The sequence below is a fragment of the Lactuca serriola genome, chromosome 2 (assembly GCF_051521515.1).
Source record: "Lactuca serriola cultivar US96UC23 chromosome 2, Lser_US96UC23_V15, whole genome shotgun sequence".
Taxonomy (NCBI): domain Eukaryota; kingdom Viridiplantae; phylum Streptophyta; class Magnoliopsida; order Asterales; family Asteraceae; genus Lactuca; species Lactuca serriola.
The window spans coordinates 64,130,972-64,150,342 of NC_136409.1; the positions used below are offsets into that span (position 1 = coordinate 64,130,972).

At 34.6% G+C, this 19,371-nt stretch overlaps 1 protein-coding gene across 1 annotated transcript; it reads right to left on the reverse strand.

Moving 5' to 3' along the window:
- Window positions 1-10,419: 10,419 nt before the first annotated feature.
- LOC145086316 (interactor of constitutive active ROPs 3-like) lies at window positions 10,420-14,988 on the reverse strand. Its single transcript, XM_079024071.1, has 4 exons — window positions 14,817-14,988; window positions 14,379-14,592; window positions 14,066-14,281; window positions 10,420-11,724 (listed from the first exon to the last, which is right to left on the reverse strand). The coding sequence occupies exons 1-4, from the start codon at window positions 14,834-14,836 to the stop codon at window positions 10,558-10,560; spliced, it is 1,617 nt and encodes a 538-aa protein (XP_078880197.1). The 5' UTR covers window positions 14,837-14,988; the 3' UTR covers window positions 10,420-10,557.
- Between the last annotated feature and the right edge of the window lie 4,383 nt (window positions 14,989-19,371).

Below are 19,371 nucleotides of genomic sequence, written 5' to 3' on the forward strand. Positions count from 1 at the left end.
CGACAATGCCACAAGCATGCTTTGTCTAGACTAGTAGACGAATCAATATTCAAAACATTATTTCCAAAATTATCAACAATCATCACAGATTCATAAATCCCATTACAAGGTAATGCATTGAAATAAAAGACACCATTCAAATAAACATTAATAGAACCATTATTATTGTCAAAATAATATCTGAAACCTTGTCTAAACAACCCGTGAAAAGAAATAATGTTTCTTGCCATATCTGGCGAATAACAGCAATTCTGTAAATCTATTCCTAACCCATTACTCAGCATTAAAGAATAAACACCGACTTTGGTCACAGGCGACGATCTTCTGTTTCCTATAATCAGGTTCATCTTCCCATGCTCCATCTCCCTACTTCTTTTTAGGCCCTGCAAATCAGAACAAATGTGGTAACCACATCCTGTATCAAGAACCCATGAAGTAGCAAATGATGAGTTATTAGATTTAATAGAATACATACCTGCAAATGTGGGCTTGATCTTCCCATCTCTTATGTCCTGCAGATATTGAGGGCAGCTTCGCTTCCAGTGGCCCTTTTGGTGGCAATAGAAGCACTCTGCTTCTTTAGGATCGTAAGAGGGTTTAACGGAGCCAGCTTTGGTCCCACTTGAGGACGAACCATCACGGGGTTTCCCCTTATGGTGGCTCTTACATGGAGCCTTCCTCTTTTTGCCCTTTCCTTGACCTATTGCCATCACAGGAACGGCCACAGCAGGGGACGGTGCAACGGATTTGTCTTTGAGGTTGCTCTCAGCAATCCTCAAAAGTCCTTGGAGCTTGCTCAAGGAGACCTCCTCTTTGTTCATATGGTAGGTCATCCTAAACTGATTGTAGCAGGAGGGCAAGGAGTGGAGGATTATGTCGATAGCCAAATCCTCATCAAACTTAACATTAAGTTTGAGAAGACGATCAACATACCTCTGCATTTTCTGCAAATGAGAGGTTAGGGATTCTCCACTCCCCATCTTAGCGGTGATCATGTTAGTAATGATCTCATAGCGCTCTTGCCTCGCGCTCTGGTGATACCTGTCCAGCAAATCCTGATGCATTTCATATGGATACATGTCCTCATAGGACTTTTGGAGTTCGAGGTTCATGGTGGCCAGCATGATGTAGTGAACTTTCGTGGCATCACGCTCGTGGGCCTCAAAGGCGGCCAGTTCCTCAGGAGTAGCAACATCTGGGATGATCTTCTCAAGCTTTTCATCGAGGACATATTCTTTGTCCTCGTAGTGTGTGATCATGCGAATGTACCTCATCCACTCGTTGAAGTTTGAACCATCAAATGTCACTTTCTGACACAAGTTCATCAACGAGAATGACCCAGAAGCGTTGTTGTTGTTGTTGTTAGCAGACATCTGAAAAAGAAAGGGACAAAGTTTGATTAGAAATGAATCCCTAATTAAACACCCAAATGAGAAATTAGGGCTAGGATCCAACAACATTATTTACAACTTAGAAAGGGATGCCGTACTCTAAAAGTAAATAACTTGAAGGTAAGTGAATGACGATTCACTAATTCTCACCATGAAAAACTAAAAAGCAATTTAGGTTTTAAATGTATTGAAAACTCCTAGATCTTTGAGATTCATTGAACTTTTCAATGGCATGTTTAAATCTCGATATGCATTTCAAATTTGCGACTGGGATGCCGAGGATCGCAAACAAATTTGTGAATAACCATGCGAATTAACGTGGTGCACTCAATGTCATTATCACCTAATCAATGTGCCGGTAAACCACACACGCTCCATTGATCTATGACAAACATCGAGTCACCCTTCGCTACCTATGTCATCCCCAAATTGATGTGCCGGTTAACCACACGCGCTCCATCAACGTTTGACAAGGGTACGAAGTGTAATTCCATGGATTAGCATCATTTTCACATTTTACCCTAAAGTAGCTGGGAATGGGAATTTGCAAAAACATGTAGTTACTTTATATTCAACATTATACTTTTAATGAGTAGAGGGTTGCCCTATCCTACCCGTTCGGCTAACGACCCTCCACCAGTCAAGCAAGCGGTAGGTGTGAGTGTACACCCATTAAGCGCCATTTTATAGGCAGCAACCTTATACCCACCTTATAGACCAGCTTCGTGAATGAGGCCTACTAACGGTAAGACTAGCATTTAAGTTATACATATATATATATATATATATATATATATATATATATATATATATATATATATATATATTAATTAAGCTTGTAATATATAATAGTATAGGGTTGAATTTTAAACTTGTAAAATTCGAAGGGTTTGAAATTTAAATTATTCAAAATTAAACTTTTAATTACAAAATTCAAATTTCAAAGCTTGAGGGCAAGTTATGAACTTTTCAAAACATAAGGGATCAAATAACAAATAATTCAAATTAACCGATTAATTTCATAATTATATATATTTGACCTAATCTTAATTTTAGTCATTAGATAATTACCAAATAATTTTTAAATAATCCATATTTATCACATGAATAACTAATATTTAAAAAGATTTGAAATTATCTATTCTTTTGGCAAGGATAAACACTTACTATAGATAAAATTCGGATTTTAACTTCATAAAACAATTAAGCATCAAGTCCAAGTCAAAACAGTAGCCAAAAACCCGAAAAACCCTAATTCTGATGAACTAACTCGCCGAGTCAGGCCTGGACTCGCCGAGTCCAGGTAGTGACTCGCCGAGTTGAGTCGGGCAGGGACCAAAAATCGTTTTCTCATCAAATAAAGCAGTTAAGCATCACATACAACTAAAACCAATCAAAGCTCTGATACCACTGATGGTTTTATGCATAAGAAACATTCCTATGTGCTCATACAAACCCTAATGCTTAGATCTAGGTTTCACTATTGAACATGCTTTGGTTCCAAGACTTACAAACCCTAATCTAGCATATAAACAACATAATTAACATATAGAATCAAATCTAGATGTTTACCTCTTCGATTGTTGGCTTAGATCTTGTATATCTTCTTCTTTCGAGCCTAGAGTCACAAATGCAACTCCTCTAATGGTTCACAAATCCCACAAGCAAGAAGGAAATATGAGAGAGGGAGAGGGAGGCTAGAATTCGGCCTAGGGCACTCTTGGAATCAAGTGGTAGCCGAATTCATGCCCTAGGGGTCATATTTATAGTTACAGGTTACTATGGTTTCACTCTAAACCCTAATGGACAGCTTAACCACAAAGCAGCCCATGGAACCTTCTGGAATAAGGCCCTTGGACAAAAATATGATGGTTACCCATCATAATTTCGTTCCCCCTTAAGCCCATTAGGTTTCCTTAACCTAAAACTCAACTATCACACATTTGACAGTTTATACCCCTTTATTCAATTAATCTCTTTTGACCACTAAATTAATTCTTAATTAATTTATGACCAATACTAATTAAATAAATATGATTTCTCCTTTAATATATTATTCTTATAATATATTAATAAATCATAATACTCTCTCTTTCTCCTTAAATTACCTTGTCAAGTTGCTTTGGAGAAGGCAACCCAAAAGGACCATGCACAACCGGGTCAAGTACATACCAAATATAGTTACGGGCTTAGACACTATTCCAACAGAAAAGAGGTATGGCTTTCCAAATTGTTTAATCAAAAGTAATGAAGCATGGTGCGTGCATGGTGCATGCATGGTGATATTGCCATATTTGTACCTATTTTTAGGCAATATTTAAGTACATTTTTATTAATAAGTTGATAATATGTTTAGAATAATGATACTTATGACTTTAAATTGTTATTTTCAGTCAATTAGAAGTATTTTCGAAGAGAGGGACTAGAAGTGACAATATATAGAACATTGGAGACTTGAAACACAAGAGATGAAGAAATCCACGGAAATTGCTAAAAACATGACGTGGCATGGATAACAACGACGTGGCATGAGTATTCTAGAAGATAAAGATCGCATGAAGAAGGAGTCCTTGCCTGATACGGATAACTTGGGGATCACGACGTGGCAGAGATAGCCACGACGTGGCGCGAGATTTTTAAGGATATTTAAGCACTCTTGGTCATTACGAAGGAGAGACTTTTTGGCTAGAGAAAGGAGTTCCAGAAGGAGATTTTTAGCAGAAGAAAGGTCCTGGGAAGAGGGTTTCAACACCAAAAGAGTGAAGGTCCATAATTTAGTTTACTTATTTGTTACCTAGGAACATGTTTCATTATACTTTGATTTGTGTTAGTGTGTTAGTTGCTATTATGAGTAGCTGAATCTAGCTACTCTTGTTTAGCTAGATAAAGCTTCCAACTTATGAATAGCTTAATTTTATATGGATTTACTTAGTTGGTAAATTGCTTGTGTTTGATTTGTAGTTACCTAGCATGCTTGTGTTTGTTTCTCTAGTTGCTTAATTTCATGTTCTGTGTAGCTTAGTGACTATTAACTGCATGAACTTGTTTACCTAATGATTTAGTGAACATTAAATTGTTAGAGCTAAGATTGACCAATCTTAGTTAGTAATTAAAGTAAATAAACTTAGATGTGCTAGAGAATGTAGATTATGACTATAATTGCGTTTACATAAAAAATCTTACATAGCATATTCATATTCATAATTGGTTTTGTGTTTAATTGTGTGTGACCATACATAGTTTTACATGAATTAATTAATTATTGGTAAAGTTAGACCTAAATTAGTAATATAATTAAAACCAACATGATAATCCATAACTATCAGCTAGCCATAAGGACGAAGTGGATTCGAACTAGACAAGAGTGTTTTTACATATTGATTGAGTTTGAGTAAAGTTCGTCTGATCTTGTAAAATCAGATAAAACCCCTTCTAAACTTGTTAATAATTAGGTTAATTTAATAGCAAGTAGATTAATTAGTAACACAGTTCCCGGTGATCGACACCCGACTTACCCAAGCTATACTGTAATCTGACTAGGTACACTGCCTATAAGTGCATAGTTAGTTTAAGTTTGTTAGGTTATAAATATTAAAATTAGTGGATACATTCGTGCACATCACATGGGGACAAGGTTGTCTAAAGGTCTTAGTGGTTAAAGACCTTTAGATCATGTGTATGCTTTAAATGGATAAAGTCTTTCACTCTTGGGGATTCATTACTTTCAATTGCCAAGAGCTCTCAAGGAGACTATCCATCTCTTCTTTACTTTGCGTTATTGAAGATTACTTGAATGTCTTTTGCTCTTTTGGATAAAATACTTGGTTATTTTATCTTCAAGCTTAAGAGTTAAGAGTTATGGACTAGCAACTACATCAAGTTGAGTCATTGTTGGTGTCTCAAAGGTTCCATCTTCTTGATCAACTTCCAAGCCTCCCAAGAGGATCCAAAGAACAACAAAAGTTGTTAAATTTCTCCATCTTTTCTATGGTTGGTATTTTATCTTTCTATAACTTGCAAGGAGATCATTAGTGGGTATAAAATGTTATGTTATGCTCAAAATTTAAGTCTTCCATTGCCATATTTTTCTAGTTTATGAAACTTTTTTGGAACTAAAACCCAACAATTGTCCCCTTAGCTCCTTAGAGGTAAACGCGCCTTTTGTTAAGTACGATGAGCATACACTTATGTACTTCGGGCATACGTGGCTAACTCCCAAACCCTAATTTTTAGGGTGGACCCTATTTAAGCATCACTAACTCCTCGATACCTCTTCCCTCATCAACCTCGACCTCTAATTTCGTCCCTAGAAAACCTTAATCCTTGTGTGAGCCTTTCTGAGCTTGAATGTGTGTGTTTTAGTGTCATTGAGGTGAAGAGAAGATTGAAGAACCACATTGGAAGCTCAATATCACTTAGATCCAGAAACATCTCACCCTCAAGCATCATTTAGAGGTATAAAGTTTGAATCTTGATGAGTTAGTTGCTTAGATCTTGCTAGTTTAGAGTTTGTGTATATTTTTGGTCCCATAATTTGATTTGGTAGATTATGAGCTACTCCGGGTCCTTTTCATGTAGTTTTCTATAGTTTTGAGCTCACAAATTCATAAAAATGAGAGCTTTGGCATTCTCTTTGAGCCATGTAAGAGTTTTGGGGTTTTGGATAACTTTTGCACCAAAAGTTTGAGTTTTTACCCTCCTGAAGGCATGCAAATGGTTAGTCATAGAATTTATCCATTAATACATCCCTTGATATTTGGACTTGAATTTTGGTGCCTTCTCATAATGAAATAAGAGATTAATGCAAAAGTTGAGGTTCAACTCTGGTACCTTGGGTGTACCTGGAGCTACGTTGCGCGCACCAGGATTCGAGCCCATGGTTTGTGAAGGCACTCTCTATGTTGGGCATATTGGTGAGTATACAAGGCTTATGCAGCCCAGAAGGAATCACTGACTTTTTGACTTTTGACCTTTGACCAAAATTTTGACAAAGTTTGACTTAGGGCATTTTGGGCATTTTGAGTTGTGAATTGAGTCTAGGTCATTGTTTTCTATATAGGTGACCTGTAAAGTTGACATTTAGAGCAACGTTCTTTTATGCTATCTTGTTGGACTGTGAGATGAGTTTGTCCTTACTGTACTTGTGGGTCAAATGCACCAATATTGGCCCACTAGGTTATGTATGTTGGAATATATGATGATGCTATGCTGATTATATGTTAGATTGGTAGATCTATATGATTACATGTACTTGCTAGTTATATGATTATCTATTACATATGTCAACATAGTATGGTTGGGTTGAGGTTGTACTACTTTGTGTTGTAAGATAACAAACCCAAGGCAATCCAATCGGGAGATTGTGGGCTAGAGTAGCAATCCAATCGGGAGGTTGTGGGCCAGGGTAATCCAAACGGGAGGTTGTGGACCCAATATGCAATATGTGTAGTAATCCAACCGAGACATTGTGGGCCAGGGTAATCCAACCGGGAGGTTTTGAACCCATCAAGCAATATGTATATTTGTTTGGATGTGTGTGGTACCTTGGGGGAACTCACTAAGCTTTGGCTTATAGTTTAAGTTTTATGTTTCGGGTACTTCAGATGATTGGAGCAATGCGAAGGCTTGAGCGTACACATCCTTCAGTTTTTATCATAATTGATTTTGAGATGCTTGTATTTGTGATTTTGATATTTTGGAAACTATGTTTGTGAACATTTATGGTTTTTTGGTTGTTTTTGAAAAATGAAAATTTTACCTTGATTTTTGGGATGTTACACATGTCCTTGTGTAACCCATGTCGTACCCCTGTAGATACTTAGACGAAACTGGACCGTTCGGGTTAACCAATTTAGGTGCTGACTCTCTACCATAACCTTAGAGTTAATCTCCAATACCTGACATTTACACTCCCATACATTGGTTATGACGTTCAATCGATCTACCTCTACATGCATGACTCCCGCAAGCCTCATATTAATGCACTTAAGCACATAATTCGGTAAATTCAGGCACTCTTGACTACAACTTGCAGATTTATCCCTTATTCACTACGAGCCTAACAACTTATTCTGATAAAGATTAGAAAGGGGGGAGGGGGGCCCGCTTCGCGTCGCTCTACAAGTGGGTAGTGTGTTTATCTAGGCGACAACCTGATTTCCTGGTCTTCTAAGTGTCAAGCTACTATCTCTCGATTCAATGTAGAAGCAACAAATAAAGGTGTCGCCAATGTCATAGTCGAAACATGATGGCTACACAATCTTCTTCGGGAACTTCACTCACGTTAGCCAAGGCTACCATCATCTATTCTGACAATGTCAGAATTGTGTATTTATCAACAAATTCAGTGCAACATCAACGCATGAAACATATCATGGTTGACATATATATATATATATATATATATATATATATATATATATATATCGTATCGGATAAAGTCGTCATTGTCTGCTTTTTGTAGGGATGAGCATAGGCGGGTACCCGCCTTAATTATCTGGAACCGGAACCGGTGGTTCCTAAAATGTTGGAACCGGAACCGGAACTGGCGGGTAGCAGTTCCACTAGCGGGTACCTGGTTCGTTAAATTTATTAAATTTTAAAACATTTAAAACTATACCTATGAGTTAGCATTTAAAGAATTGAAGTCCATAGCTAAACAAATATTTCTATAAGTTAGAATTTAACTTGAAACTCATACTAACTTATGTCTATTATCTATAAATTTATTTTAAAAATTGATAGTTTATTTTCAAAACCAAAATTAGATAAGGATATTTAAAGGTTCAAAACAAATTATTTAAAATTCTATAATTTTAAATGACGTTATTCTGGAAGATATTGTATAACTTATGTGACTGTGATATATATATATATATATATATATATATATATATATATATATACTATCTTATAAAAGAAATCTTACTATTTCTAAAAATAGATTGAATATAATAATATTATTTTTTTAAGACGTTCAAATCATTAAACTAATAGTACAAGTAGTCATTAATAAAATAATATTAAATTGTAACATGTGTTTTGAATCCTTATATTTCTCAACAAATTCTATCTCCTTCTTTGAATTTCGGGTAATTCAAAATTTGAAACCATTAGAAAATACATATTGATTCAAATATCCCTCCTGCAGATGACTTTTTGTTAACAAGTTTTTATTTTAATCCTTACTTGTAATTGATTTCATCATTTTTAACTTTTTGTATTTTTATCTTATAAATATATTGGGTGAAGGTATTATTATATCAGCTTTGTTCCTAAAAAGGTTTTTACTATGTTTCTTTAATGTGTTGGCTTTGTAGGTTCAAAGAACTCAACCAAGAGGGCCAGTTAGAGCATTGTATTATCATTAGTTTGTATATTTTGGCATCTTACTTTTGCAATAAAGAACGGTTAAACATAAGATTTGACATGATTAAGGTAGTTTGTATATTTTTCATCTTTTTTAGTCTAAAAATGAAACATTTTTCATCATTGGTCCTTATACTATCAAGTTTCATCACATGGACTTCCTGATTATGGTGATTATTGTCCTTATTATAAGGTTCTATATAGATTTTGTTCGATATTTTAAGGTTTTGAGAACCTAAATCCATATTAATCCTTGAATTACATACCATCGTTGAAAATGTTTTAATTTGTGACCAAACTTTGTTTAAAATCACAATGAACAAGTTAACACCTGAGTATTTTGGTCTTCTCAAAGGCCTATTTATCGACTTTTGAATCACAACACCTGATATTCTAAAGGTTTATTTTTATAAACTATTATTTATATATTTTAGCATTTTACTTAGTAGGACATTAAATTAATAAAGGAATTAAGGAAAACGAAAAAAAAAAGAGGACGATAAACAGTACAAGTGGTTTGGGTATGTATAAATCGAAGTAATAACCATTTAGGGGGTGTTTGGCAAAAAGGCTTATTGCTTATTAGTTTATTAGCTTATAAGTTAATAAGTAAGTGTAGGGTAACTTATGAAAAAATGACGTATTAGATATTCCCCATCGGAATAAGTTATTTTAATCCAAACACTTTTTTTAACTTATAGTGATGTGGAACCTAACTATTTTAAAAAAGCTTAGCCAAACACCCCCTTAATATGGTATGGTAATGCTCTTGAAAAATAGATGTCATTTAATATTCATTTCTTGAAGTAAACGCAAAATGGTTTTAACTTTAAAAAAATCAAATTATTCGCCGTCCGCCGCTTTGCGCGGGTAGACGGCTAGTGTGTGTGTGTATATATATATATATATATATATATATATATATATATATATATATATATATATATATATATATATGTATATATAGCGGTTCCAGCAGGTACCCAGCAGGTAGCGGTTCCGTAAAAATGAAAACCGGAACCGGAACCATTTAAGGCGGTTCCGAGGCGGTTTCCGTTCTGAAAACGGATACCTAGTTCTGTTGTTCATCCCTAGCGTTTTGTATATTCCTTTGAGCCTTGAGTATGCACTCATCTTTGTGAAGGGACTTCCAACCTTAGTTTTCATGAAATTCAAGACTAGTTTGAGAGTCCGTTCTAGATCTCCCGTTTAAACCGAGGGAGCGTATTATTGTATATGTTTATATTATATTTTATTTATAGTTAGTTAGCCCAATACCCCAATTCTATTGTAATAAGTATTTATACTAGTCAGTCACCGCAAAGCCCAATTATAGAAAAATATTCACACATTATTACACTTCTCTTACTAATCGGGTATATGATCTCTATCCTCCTATGTAGTTAGCCAAGCAAATCTAGGACTACATTGGAAACAACTAAAACATTGAGAAGCAAAAGGGTCAAATACATTTATCATTTTTTACCTTCTTTGAATTTGACATGAGGGATTAAGCAATAGACTACAGTGCCATAAAACCTATCCACCAAGCTTTTTTTAAATTGGGCCGGACATATAATAACTTAAAGTTCATGCATCTTTTTATATTCAAATTTACTTATTTTGATAAATACACTACCCAAACATTCTCATGAACCAATTTTGACAAATGTAACTCGACATTCAAATTAGATCCTACAACAAGTATTAATCTATATAGATATGAGTTTTTCTCTACATAAACATATCAAACAAAACATTAACAATACATAAATTTGAAAAATATAGTTAAATAAACTCATTGTCGTTTGTTTTGAGGTTTCTTCCACAACACCCCAATCCTCTTAAGCACATTACCATTTTTCTTCTTCAATAACTCATCATCATCATCAACATCACAAGGAGAACCAATGTTCCCCCCAGGGGTATAACTGTCCATTGACCCTGTTCTCACTACCAACTTCCTATTCTCATTATTTCCGGCCGAAAGCATGGCGGCAGCCGCCTCTGCCGCCTTCCGCCACTGATCCGACTGCACCTTCATCTTCCTCAAATCCGCCTCCATTTCACCGTTCACCGCCTGTGCCGCCGCTAACTCCTCCACCACTCTCGCAACTTTCCGGTTACTTTTTTCAATCTCCTCCACGAGCTGATCAACCTTCACAATCGATTCACTTTCAGATAATTGGGATAATTCCGATGAGTCTTTACAATCCATTTTCTTGAATTTCTTGATTTCGAGTTTCATCATCTCGTTTTCGTCCGACTTATTTTTCAATTCCGTCTCCATAACATTCAATTTTGACTTCAGAAAGTCAAAATCGTGTTTTAGATTCGTGATTTCGTTTTCCAATTCGTATTCTCTCTTACCCGATTGAGAATTCTTCAATTTCGAATTTAGCTCCTCGTTTTCCTCACAAATAGCCTGCAATTCAGTTTCTTTATCCATTAGATTCGCCTTTAAATCTTCAATATCGTCTTTCGACTTCTTCAACTCATCCTCCAATTCGGACAATTTCACCCTTGCGATCTCCATTCTCTTTCGCGATTCTTCTACACTGAATCTCGTCTCCTCAAATTTCTCCGATTCATGTTCCTTTGATTGGTCAAACTTGAGGGACTTTATCGTCATTTTGGCTGATTCGAGTTGAAGTAAAGTCTCTCTAGCTAGCTCTTGAGCCTGAGACTCTGAGATTTTGCAATTTTTAAGTTCGGTTTTCATGGTTTCGACAATGGAAAGAGTTTCCGCCATGGTTGATTTTAAGCTATGCAACTCTTGAATCGCTGATTCCGTTTCCTTGGTTTGTGTAGCTTCGGAATTCGCTTTTCCATCGATTTTGATTTGTAGCTGATTGATTTCATTCAATGCAGTTGCAAGTGAATCTAAATCAGCCGAATGTTGTTTCTTAGCTGCTTCAAGCTTTGATATCCATAGTTCATCAAGGTTTTGGAGATCTTGTGTTCCCTATTGCAAGAAAATAGCAACATCTTTTATTTAATAGTGTATTATAATTTAAAACATTGTAATCTCATTTTTTTTGTATTATAACATTTCACATGTTTTTGACAAAAGAAGTATGTTTTAAAATTTTATTTACCTAATAAGTATAGTTTCAAAATCCATATACTAATAAAAGAGTAGCTCTTTTATCATGTGTCATCATATTAGACATTTTAATTAATGTGTTGTCACTTGTCAATTTATTAGTTTTCCATTTTAAATTTATTAGACTTTCTCATTAATATGATTCTATTTTAAATTTTAAAATTTAAATTATTGTTTTCATCAATTCACAAATAAAAAATATCTAATATATATTAAAAATTAATTTTATATATTTATTTGAATCAATGATTATAATTTCACATAACTAATAAAAATATCTCTTAAATTATTAATTTATTTAAAATAATTTATTAATAATTTTGAGTTTTTACTATAAAAGTTTGATTAATTTTATAACCGTGGTTCCCATGGGTTATAAACTAGTTTTATAATATTTTTTAAATTTTTTGTTATTGATGTTTATCGAATTTTGTTTACAAACATTTTTAAAAAGAAAATTTAATTGTTCATTAAAAATTTTACTTCTTAACTGGATAAATAGTGTTTAGAGGTCATTTTTGGTAATTTAAGTTTTGTTTTTGTGTTCATTTGGTCCCTCAACTCTTTTTAAGTTTTAAAAAGTTATCAAACTTTTGACTTTGTGCTCATTTAGGCTGTGTTTGACGCGCCACAGCTAGCTTATGTTTCGAGCTTTTTTATGTTGTCGTGTTTCGTAAACCAAAAAGTAGCTGATAAGCTAGCTTTTTGAAAAGCTACTTAGAGGGTGTTTGGCTTACCTTTTTAAATGACTTTTGACTTTATCTTTTAGAAAAAGTCCCAAAAGATGTTTGGCAAAGGGAAAATGACTTTTTTAAATGACTTTTTCCATAGAGTAATTTGAGTCTTTTTGAAAAGTCACGATTACTTGACTTTTCCTAACTTTTCACCAGCTAAAAATATTAAATTACCAATATACCCCTCATCTACCCTAAACATGTCTTTTTTTGTCATTTTACATGTAAAAATTAAACCAAACACTTTAATTTTTTACTTTTTCCCTTCAAAAGCTAATCCAAACACATTTTAAAAAATAACTTTTATAAAAAGTTCTTTTACAAAAAGTCCTTTTACAAAAAGGACTTTTGCCCCACAAAAGGTAAGCCAAACACCCCCTTAGACTAGCTTTTTTAAAATTTTTCAAATACACCCCTTAATTAATTATAGAAACACATATTCTTATATGTCTTTTTATGTAATTTTATATATTTCAACTAGTTTTACCAAACGTTATTTTTATCAGTTAGCTTTTCAGCTATCAGCTAGCTATTTATTTAACAGCTAGCTTTTCAGCTAGTCTGCCAAACATAGCCTTAGTCACTTAACTTTTGGTTTGGTCACATTTAGTCACCTAATTTTTAAAATTGTGTTTATTTAGTCACTAAATTTTTAATTTTTTTCAAAAGTCTAGTGATTAAATAAGCATAAATCTAAAAGTTAAGTGATCAAACCAAAAATTAAATGACTAAATGAGTACAAAGTCAAAAGTTCGATAACTTTTTAAAACTTAAAAAAAATTATGACCAAATGAATACAAAACCAAAAATTAAGTTATCAAAAATGACCTAAATCTAGGATAAATATCATTATTTTTTTTTTTCCAAATGAAGATAAACGCGTGTTAAATGTATCCAAAGTCCTAACAAATGTTTGTATTTTTGTTAATTATTATTATAATTTTGAAGCATAGTAATTGGGTTTTATTGTTTAAACTAATAAATTATATATTTTATTATCTTAGTAACGCTTAAATAATTAGAATTTCTCTACTTTATAATAATGGAATGATGAATGGATTAATTAATAAATTAATAAAATAGGACATTACATGTTATGAATATATATGTTATCACGTATACGAATGAAACGGATTATTATAACAAAAATGTTACTGGTATAATGTATTTGTTCATTTCTTATTAGAGCATTTTATTGTTTAAAAATTTATACGATTATAACAATAATAGAAAATAATTTTCAAAGTATAATGTATAAATAAAAAAAATATATATGCAACAGGACAATGATTTAATTAAAAAGAATTTTGTAAAATACAGTGTTATTAATATGAAAAATCGTAAAAAGTACAATGTTCTAATTAAAATAAAAGGAAAGTAAAATGTTTTATAATAAAATATAAATTAAAGTACATTTATTCTTATATTTGCATTTAATCATTTAATTATTTAGCAAAGCGCCTTACATGTGGTTCCTCTGAAGAACACCGAGCCAATAGCTTTTGAGACTCCTCTAACCTTGAAGACATGGTTAAAAGTTGCTTTCGTGATTCTTCTGCATCTTGTTTCGCTTGATCTTTCAATGATTCCGATGAAACTAATTGATCCTTAACAGTCTTCAAATCATCTTGAAGCTGAGAAATTTGCGTTTCAAACTCTGCAACTTTCACTGGACGTTTCTTCTGCAGATTAAAACGAACTATATTGAACTCACCTCCATGAATTTATCAATACCCGAATACATCATTACAGTTTTACACGATTCGTAGTTCAATTTACCTCAGAAATTGGGCTTATAGGCGATTTGCGAGTAACGATTACAGGACTTGTACTTTTTGGTGTTCTAATGGCTGATTGATTGACAGAAGACGAGTTGGATTCCAATCCAGTGGTCTTCAGTTGGCGTGCGATTCGACTCGAATTCCTTTGACTCGTGTCTGAAGAAATCGATCGAGGAGAGTTCTTCCGAGAACCTTCGGATGACGTTTTCGTACTGAAATTATCACCCAAGAACAGCATCAGATGAAATTATTCGGTAATCAAAGAGGAAAACAACACGAAATCGTGATACAAAATGGGATTCATACAGTAAAAGTTTGAAATTCAAAAAACAACAAAGAAGTTTACTACATTGTAGACGATTAGAAGATGATGAAACACTGGAATCGTGATACATTGATAAAATCCATGAACGACATTGAAAGCGAGTTGAGTTACCTTGATTTTGGGGTCTGCATCTGGACATCCACGAGTAAACTGCTAGTGCTACCACCCTTTCTATCGAAGAGTGAGATGAAATTGGGATTTTATGCAGAAACTTGTTTCTAACTTAAAAGCTCTGTGACCCACAAAACTTATAAATTCAGAAAAATCACAAGTAGTGTGTGTATGTGTGAGGGAGAGAATCCAATGGTGAAGATGTAAAATGGATGGGGAAGGATTACTGTAATACTCTGCAATCTGCAGCCGGGTATGTGTGATTATAAATGATAATAAGTTGATAAATTAAAGGATAATATTATATTATTTTATATTACAATAAGTTTTATTTTTGTGGTTATATAGTATATCTCAAACCTTAAAATATTGACTAGGGTATATGTCACTAAATAGTGTGATTTTATTGTTAGAATCAAAAAGTAACTTGTTATCAATGAGCTATGAAATGGGTTGTGGATGCTTTGTGTTTGTGTCAATGTAAAAAAAATGATATCTTTGTGTTTGTATTTGTATTTGAAATTTGATATGAAATTGACAGATATAAGCATATGTCTTATGGGGTTTTCGAGTTTGTAGTATTTTGTATGTTTAATTAATAGTTAAATAAACTAAATATTTATTTTAGGTTATATTTTTCATGTTTGACTTGTCTTTTTTATCGTGTTATAATTAGATCGTTTTTATGTTAGTAATATAAAACACGAGGTAATGTTCATGTTATAAAAAAATTATAATTTTATATCATGTCAACTAAAACATAAAAAGTATGAAACAACGTTATGTTTTGACACTCCTAGCTTTCAATATGAGAAATACTACAACTCAAGATATAGACTCATTTTAACCAGAAGATTGTGAATTCATTTAAAACTGTTTGATATTTCCAGACAAACAAACATGAATTTATTCATAAGATATATTTTTTCTAATAAAACAAATAAATAAAACGAAACATGTGACATTGTGCATCATCTTCAAATGGTCCCCCTCTTATGTCGCATCGGAAAGAAGAGTTTTTGGTGGGTACGTAAATAAAATTCTTTTGGTGAAATTGATGTGAATTCTCATAACAAAAATTTAAATAAGAACATGTTAGATATGTGATGATGAAATACAAAGGACAGTGGTGGGGAACTTCTAATGATCACATTTATTAAAGACATTAAGACAATATATATTCTTGGAGGGAACCCTCAAGCCGCCGAACACTCCAAACCCATTCATGCTCCTGGACCCAAGGTGTTGTTCATGATAGAATCGCGTCCCAACTTTCCTTCTTTGATTCCGGCCAAAATCGGGGTCAAGATCCCGCATCAAACCCCATTTTCGGGTACTGTGCTAGTGGGGAAGGTGTCCCTGTGTGCCGGTGCCGGTGTGCCACATCGAAGACACTTCGGTCAACGTGTATTCCTCTCCTAATTGGACTCCATTCACTCTAATACTAGGTTTTGAGGGGTTACTTAAAAACAAAATAATTATAATTAAAATGTTAATAAGTAACATAAACTTCATATATTATGTTTAGGTCTAAAATGTAAAATATATTTACAATCTTGTGTCAGAGGCTGAATATCTTGTGGTCGTGTTAATTGAGAAAACGAAAACCATGGATTATTTTTGTCATTGGGTTCAAAAGGGGTTGCCTAAACCAAGGGTGTTAGTTAAGTCGTTATTTGGTCGAGTTGTTGGAGAGCTTGACAATAAGGGGATCGTAGCGAGTTACACATAATTATTGGATCTACATGTTCAATAATTATTATTGAGTGATGTTGTTAATAATATATGATCCTACATGGTCACACATTCATCAAGTTGACACATTTTGTCTATTAATTATTAATAAATAATATCAATTCTTATATTTAATTAGGGAATAATTATTATTTTCAGAAAATAATAATTAAAAGAGAGTAGGGATGAGCTTTAAAACCGGACTAGTTCGGAACCGGAACCGATTTTCCTATATTATAAGAACTGGGAACCGGACTTCCGGTTCAAGCGCCGATTTCGGTTCCAGTCCCGGTTTTTTTTTGTTATTTTTCAAATTAGAACCGGTTGAAATATTATAGATGATATGTTTTCTTCCGGAGTTTGTAAATGATTCAATATTTAACCAAATTATGTATAACATCCCAAAAATACAAGCCAAAAATTTTGTTTGAAAACATTACTAAAACCATAATATCCAAATATCATATAGGAAAACCATAAGTCATATGTCTCAAAATGTCATAAAATATGTCTCATATCAAAACTGATGTCAAGATCATGCGAAAAATATCAGAGTCTAACTCCCAGGCTAAAACTATGGTGTGTGTCATGCCATCATCCCGAGCCCTTCCCCTTGCTAGCTGAAGTGTCTGAAACCAAAACTGGAACTGTAAGCACGAAGCTTAGTGAGCTCCCCTAAACTACCACATACCATGCAATAAGATATAAAGCACATACTGGGTCTTGCACACTGCATCGGACCGAAGTCCGGAACTAACTTGGGCCTTGCCCACTGCATCGGACCGAAGTCCAGAACTAACTAGGTCCTTGCACACTGCATCAGACCGAAGTCCGGAACTAACTTGGGTCTTGCCCACTGCATCGAACCGAAGTCCGGAACTGACTAAACATAGAATAACATAATCATAACATATAACAATAACACATATACTCCATACTGCATCGAACCGCAGTCCGGAACACATAACACATAAACATGCCTGAATCAAAAAGACATAAAGCATACTGAACTACTTCTCAGGACCACCCCGACATCGGACCGCAGTCCGGAACTACTGCTATCTAAACGGGCCGGCATTGTGGCCGTAGACCCGTTCCTACTGGAAGGAAACTCACCTCGAAGAACTGACTGCTGAAAATCTGAGTGAAAGGTCCCTGACTGTTGTCCCGGCTGCTCTTCGACTATACTACTTCTCAGGACCACCCCGACATCGGACCGCAGTCCAGAACTACTGTTATCTAAACGGGCCGACATTGTGGCCGTAGACCCGTTCCTACTGGAAGGAAACTCACCTCGAAGAACTGACTACTGAAAATCTGAGTGAAAGGTCCCTGACTGTTGTCCCGGCTGCTCTTCGACTATCATGACCAATAAAACACTTAATCAAAAATAAGGATCCTTCTATGGGTAAAATGACTATTTTACCCTTGTTATGGTGTGGGTCATAATCAAGGCCCAAACCCTTTAATTCTTTCCAAGCCGATCAATGGCCCACTAAAGGCCCACTAATGGCCCAATTTTCTAAATTAGGCCTAACTCCTCATATGGGCCCTAATTAAGCCCAAAAATGCCCTTGGCCCATAATCTGACTTTTGAAGGCCCAATCACTAGATAGGCTTCCCAAACCCACTATTGGCCCATTAATGGCCCAATTTGCTACATTGGGCCCAAATTCCATTATTGGGCCTTACCCTAAGCCCAACACCTATACTTGGCCCATATTCACTGACTCCTGATGGCCCACTAAGGCCCAAAGTCCAAAATACAGCCCACACCGAGGCCCAAATACTCAAGGTCTAAATTGACTACGTTACGCTGGGCGTACTCCAAAGTACGCTTAGCATAAGTGCTTGATGACAAGTACGCTGGGCGTACCTACACGTATGCTCAGCGTAATACCCTATTAAGTCATTTCTCTGTTAAGTGCTTAATATTCTGAGTTAGAAGCTACAAACTTAGATCCAAGTCTTATTCCATGCCTTAAACCATAAAGTTGCTTACTTGATGGCCTGCATGACTCACATAAGCTCAAACTCTAAAAACAATAATCTATTTTCATGGAAATAGCTAGATCTCATGCATGGCTTCATGAAAGCCTCAAAAATTGAAACTTTATTGCTAAGAAAGTGTTTTGAGCCTCAAGGATGGCAACCCCAAGCTCAAAAACGGATTCACATGATCAAGGTCCAACCTTTGGACCTAAAGAGGTCCAAAACTCCCATAACCCTAGATCTAGAATATGAGGAAGAAAGTTAGGTGCTTTATACCTTCTTTTTATGACAAAGGGTGAGTTTAGTCTAGATCCTTGAGCTTAAGCTTCTTCTCCAACCTTTCCTTTCCTTCTTCACAACTTTCTTTCACTAAATGCACTCACAAAAGCAATTTCACACAATAAAGAGGGTAAGAACGTATTAGGGTTTTCTTGTGGGTGAGGAGGCTGATAAGAAACCAGGGGAGGCTATAATGGGGTTTATATACCTCTTAAACCCTGAAATTAGGGTTTAGTGTATGTCCGTGTACGCTGGGCGTACCTTATGGTACGTTGCACGTACACTTCTCATGTCACGCACATCCAATGACACTACGCCCCGCGTACACCGGGTTACAACCCGCGTACGGCTTATGGACATGCTACATGTCGGCCTAAGATTCCTAAAGTCCAATCCAAATTGCCAAGTCCAACCATAGTCCAATATATTTTTAAGTTGCATTGTTGATTAATTAATACCTCGAGAGACGGATGTTACATTATGACTTTTTACATTCTAAATTAGATAAATAAAAAAGGATCAAGTAATTTCGACTTCATATAAGTGAGTT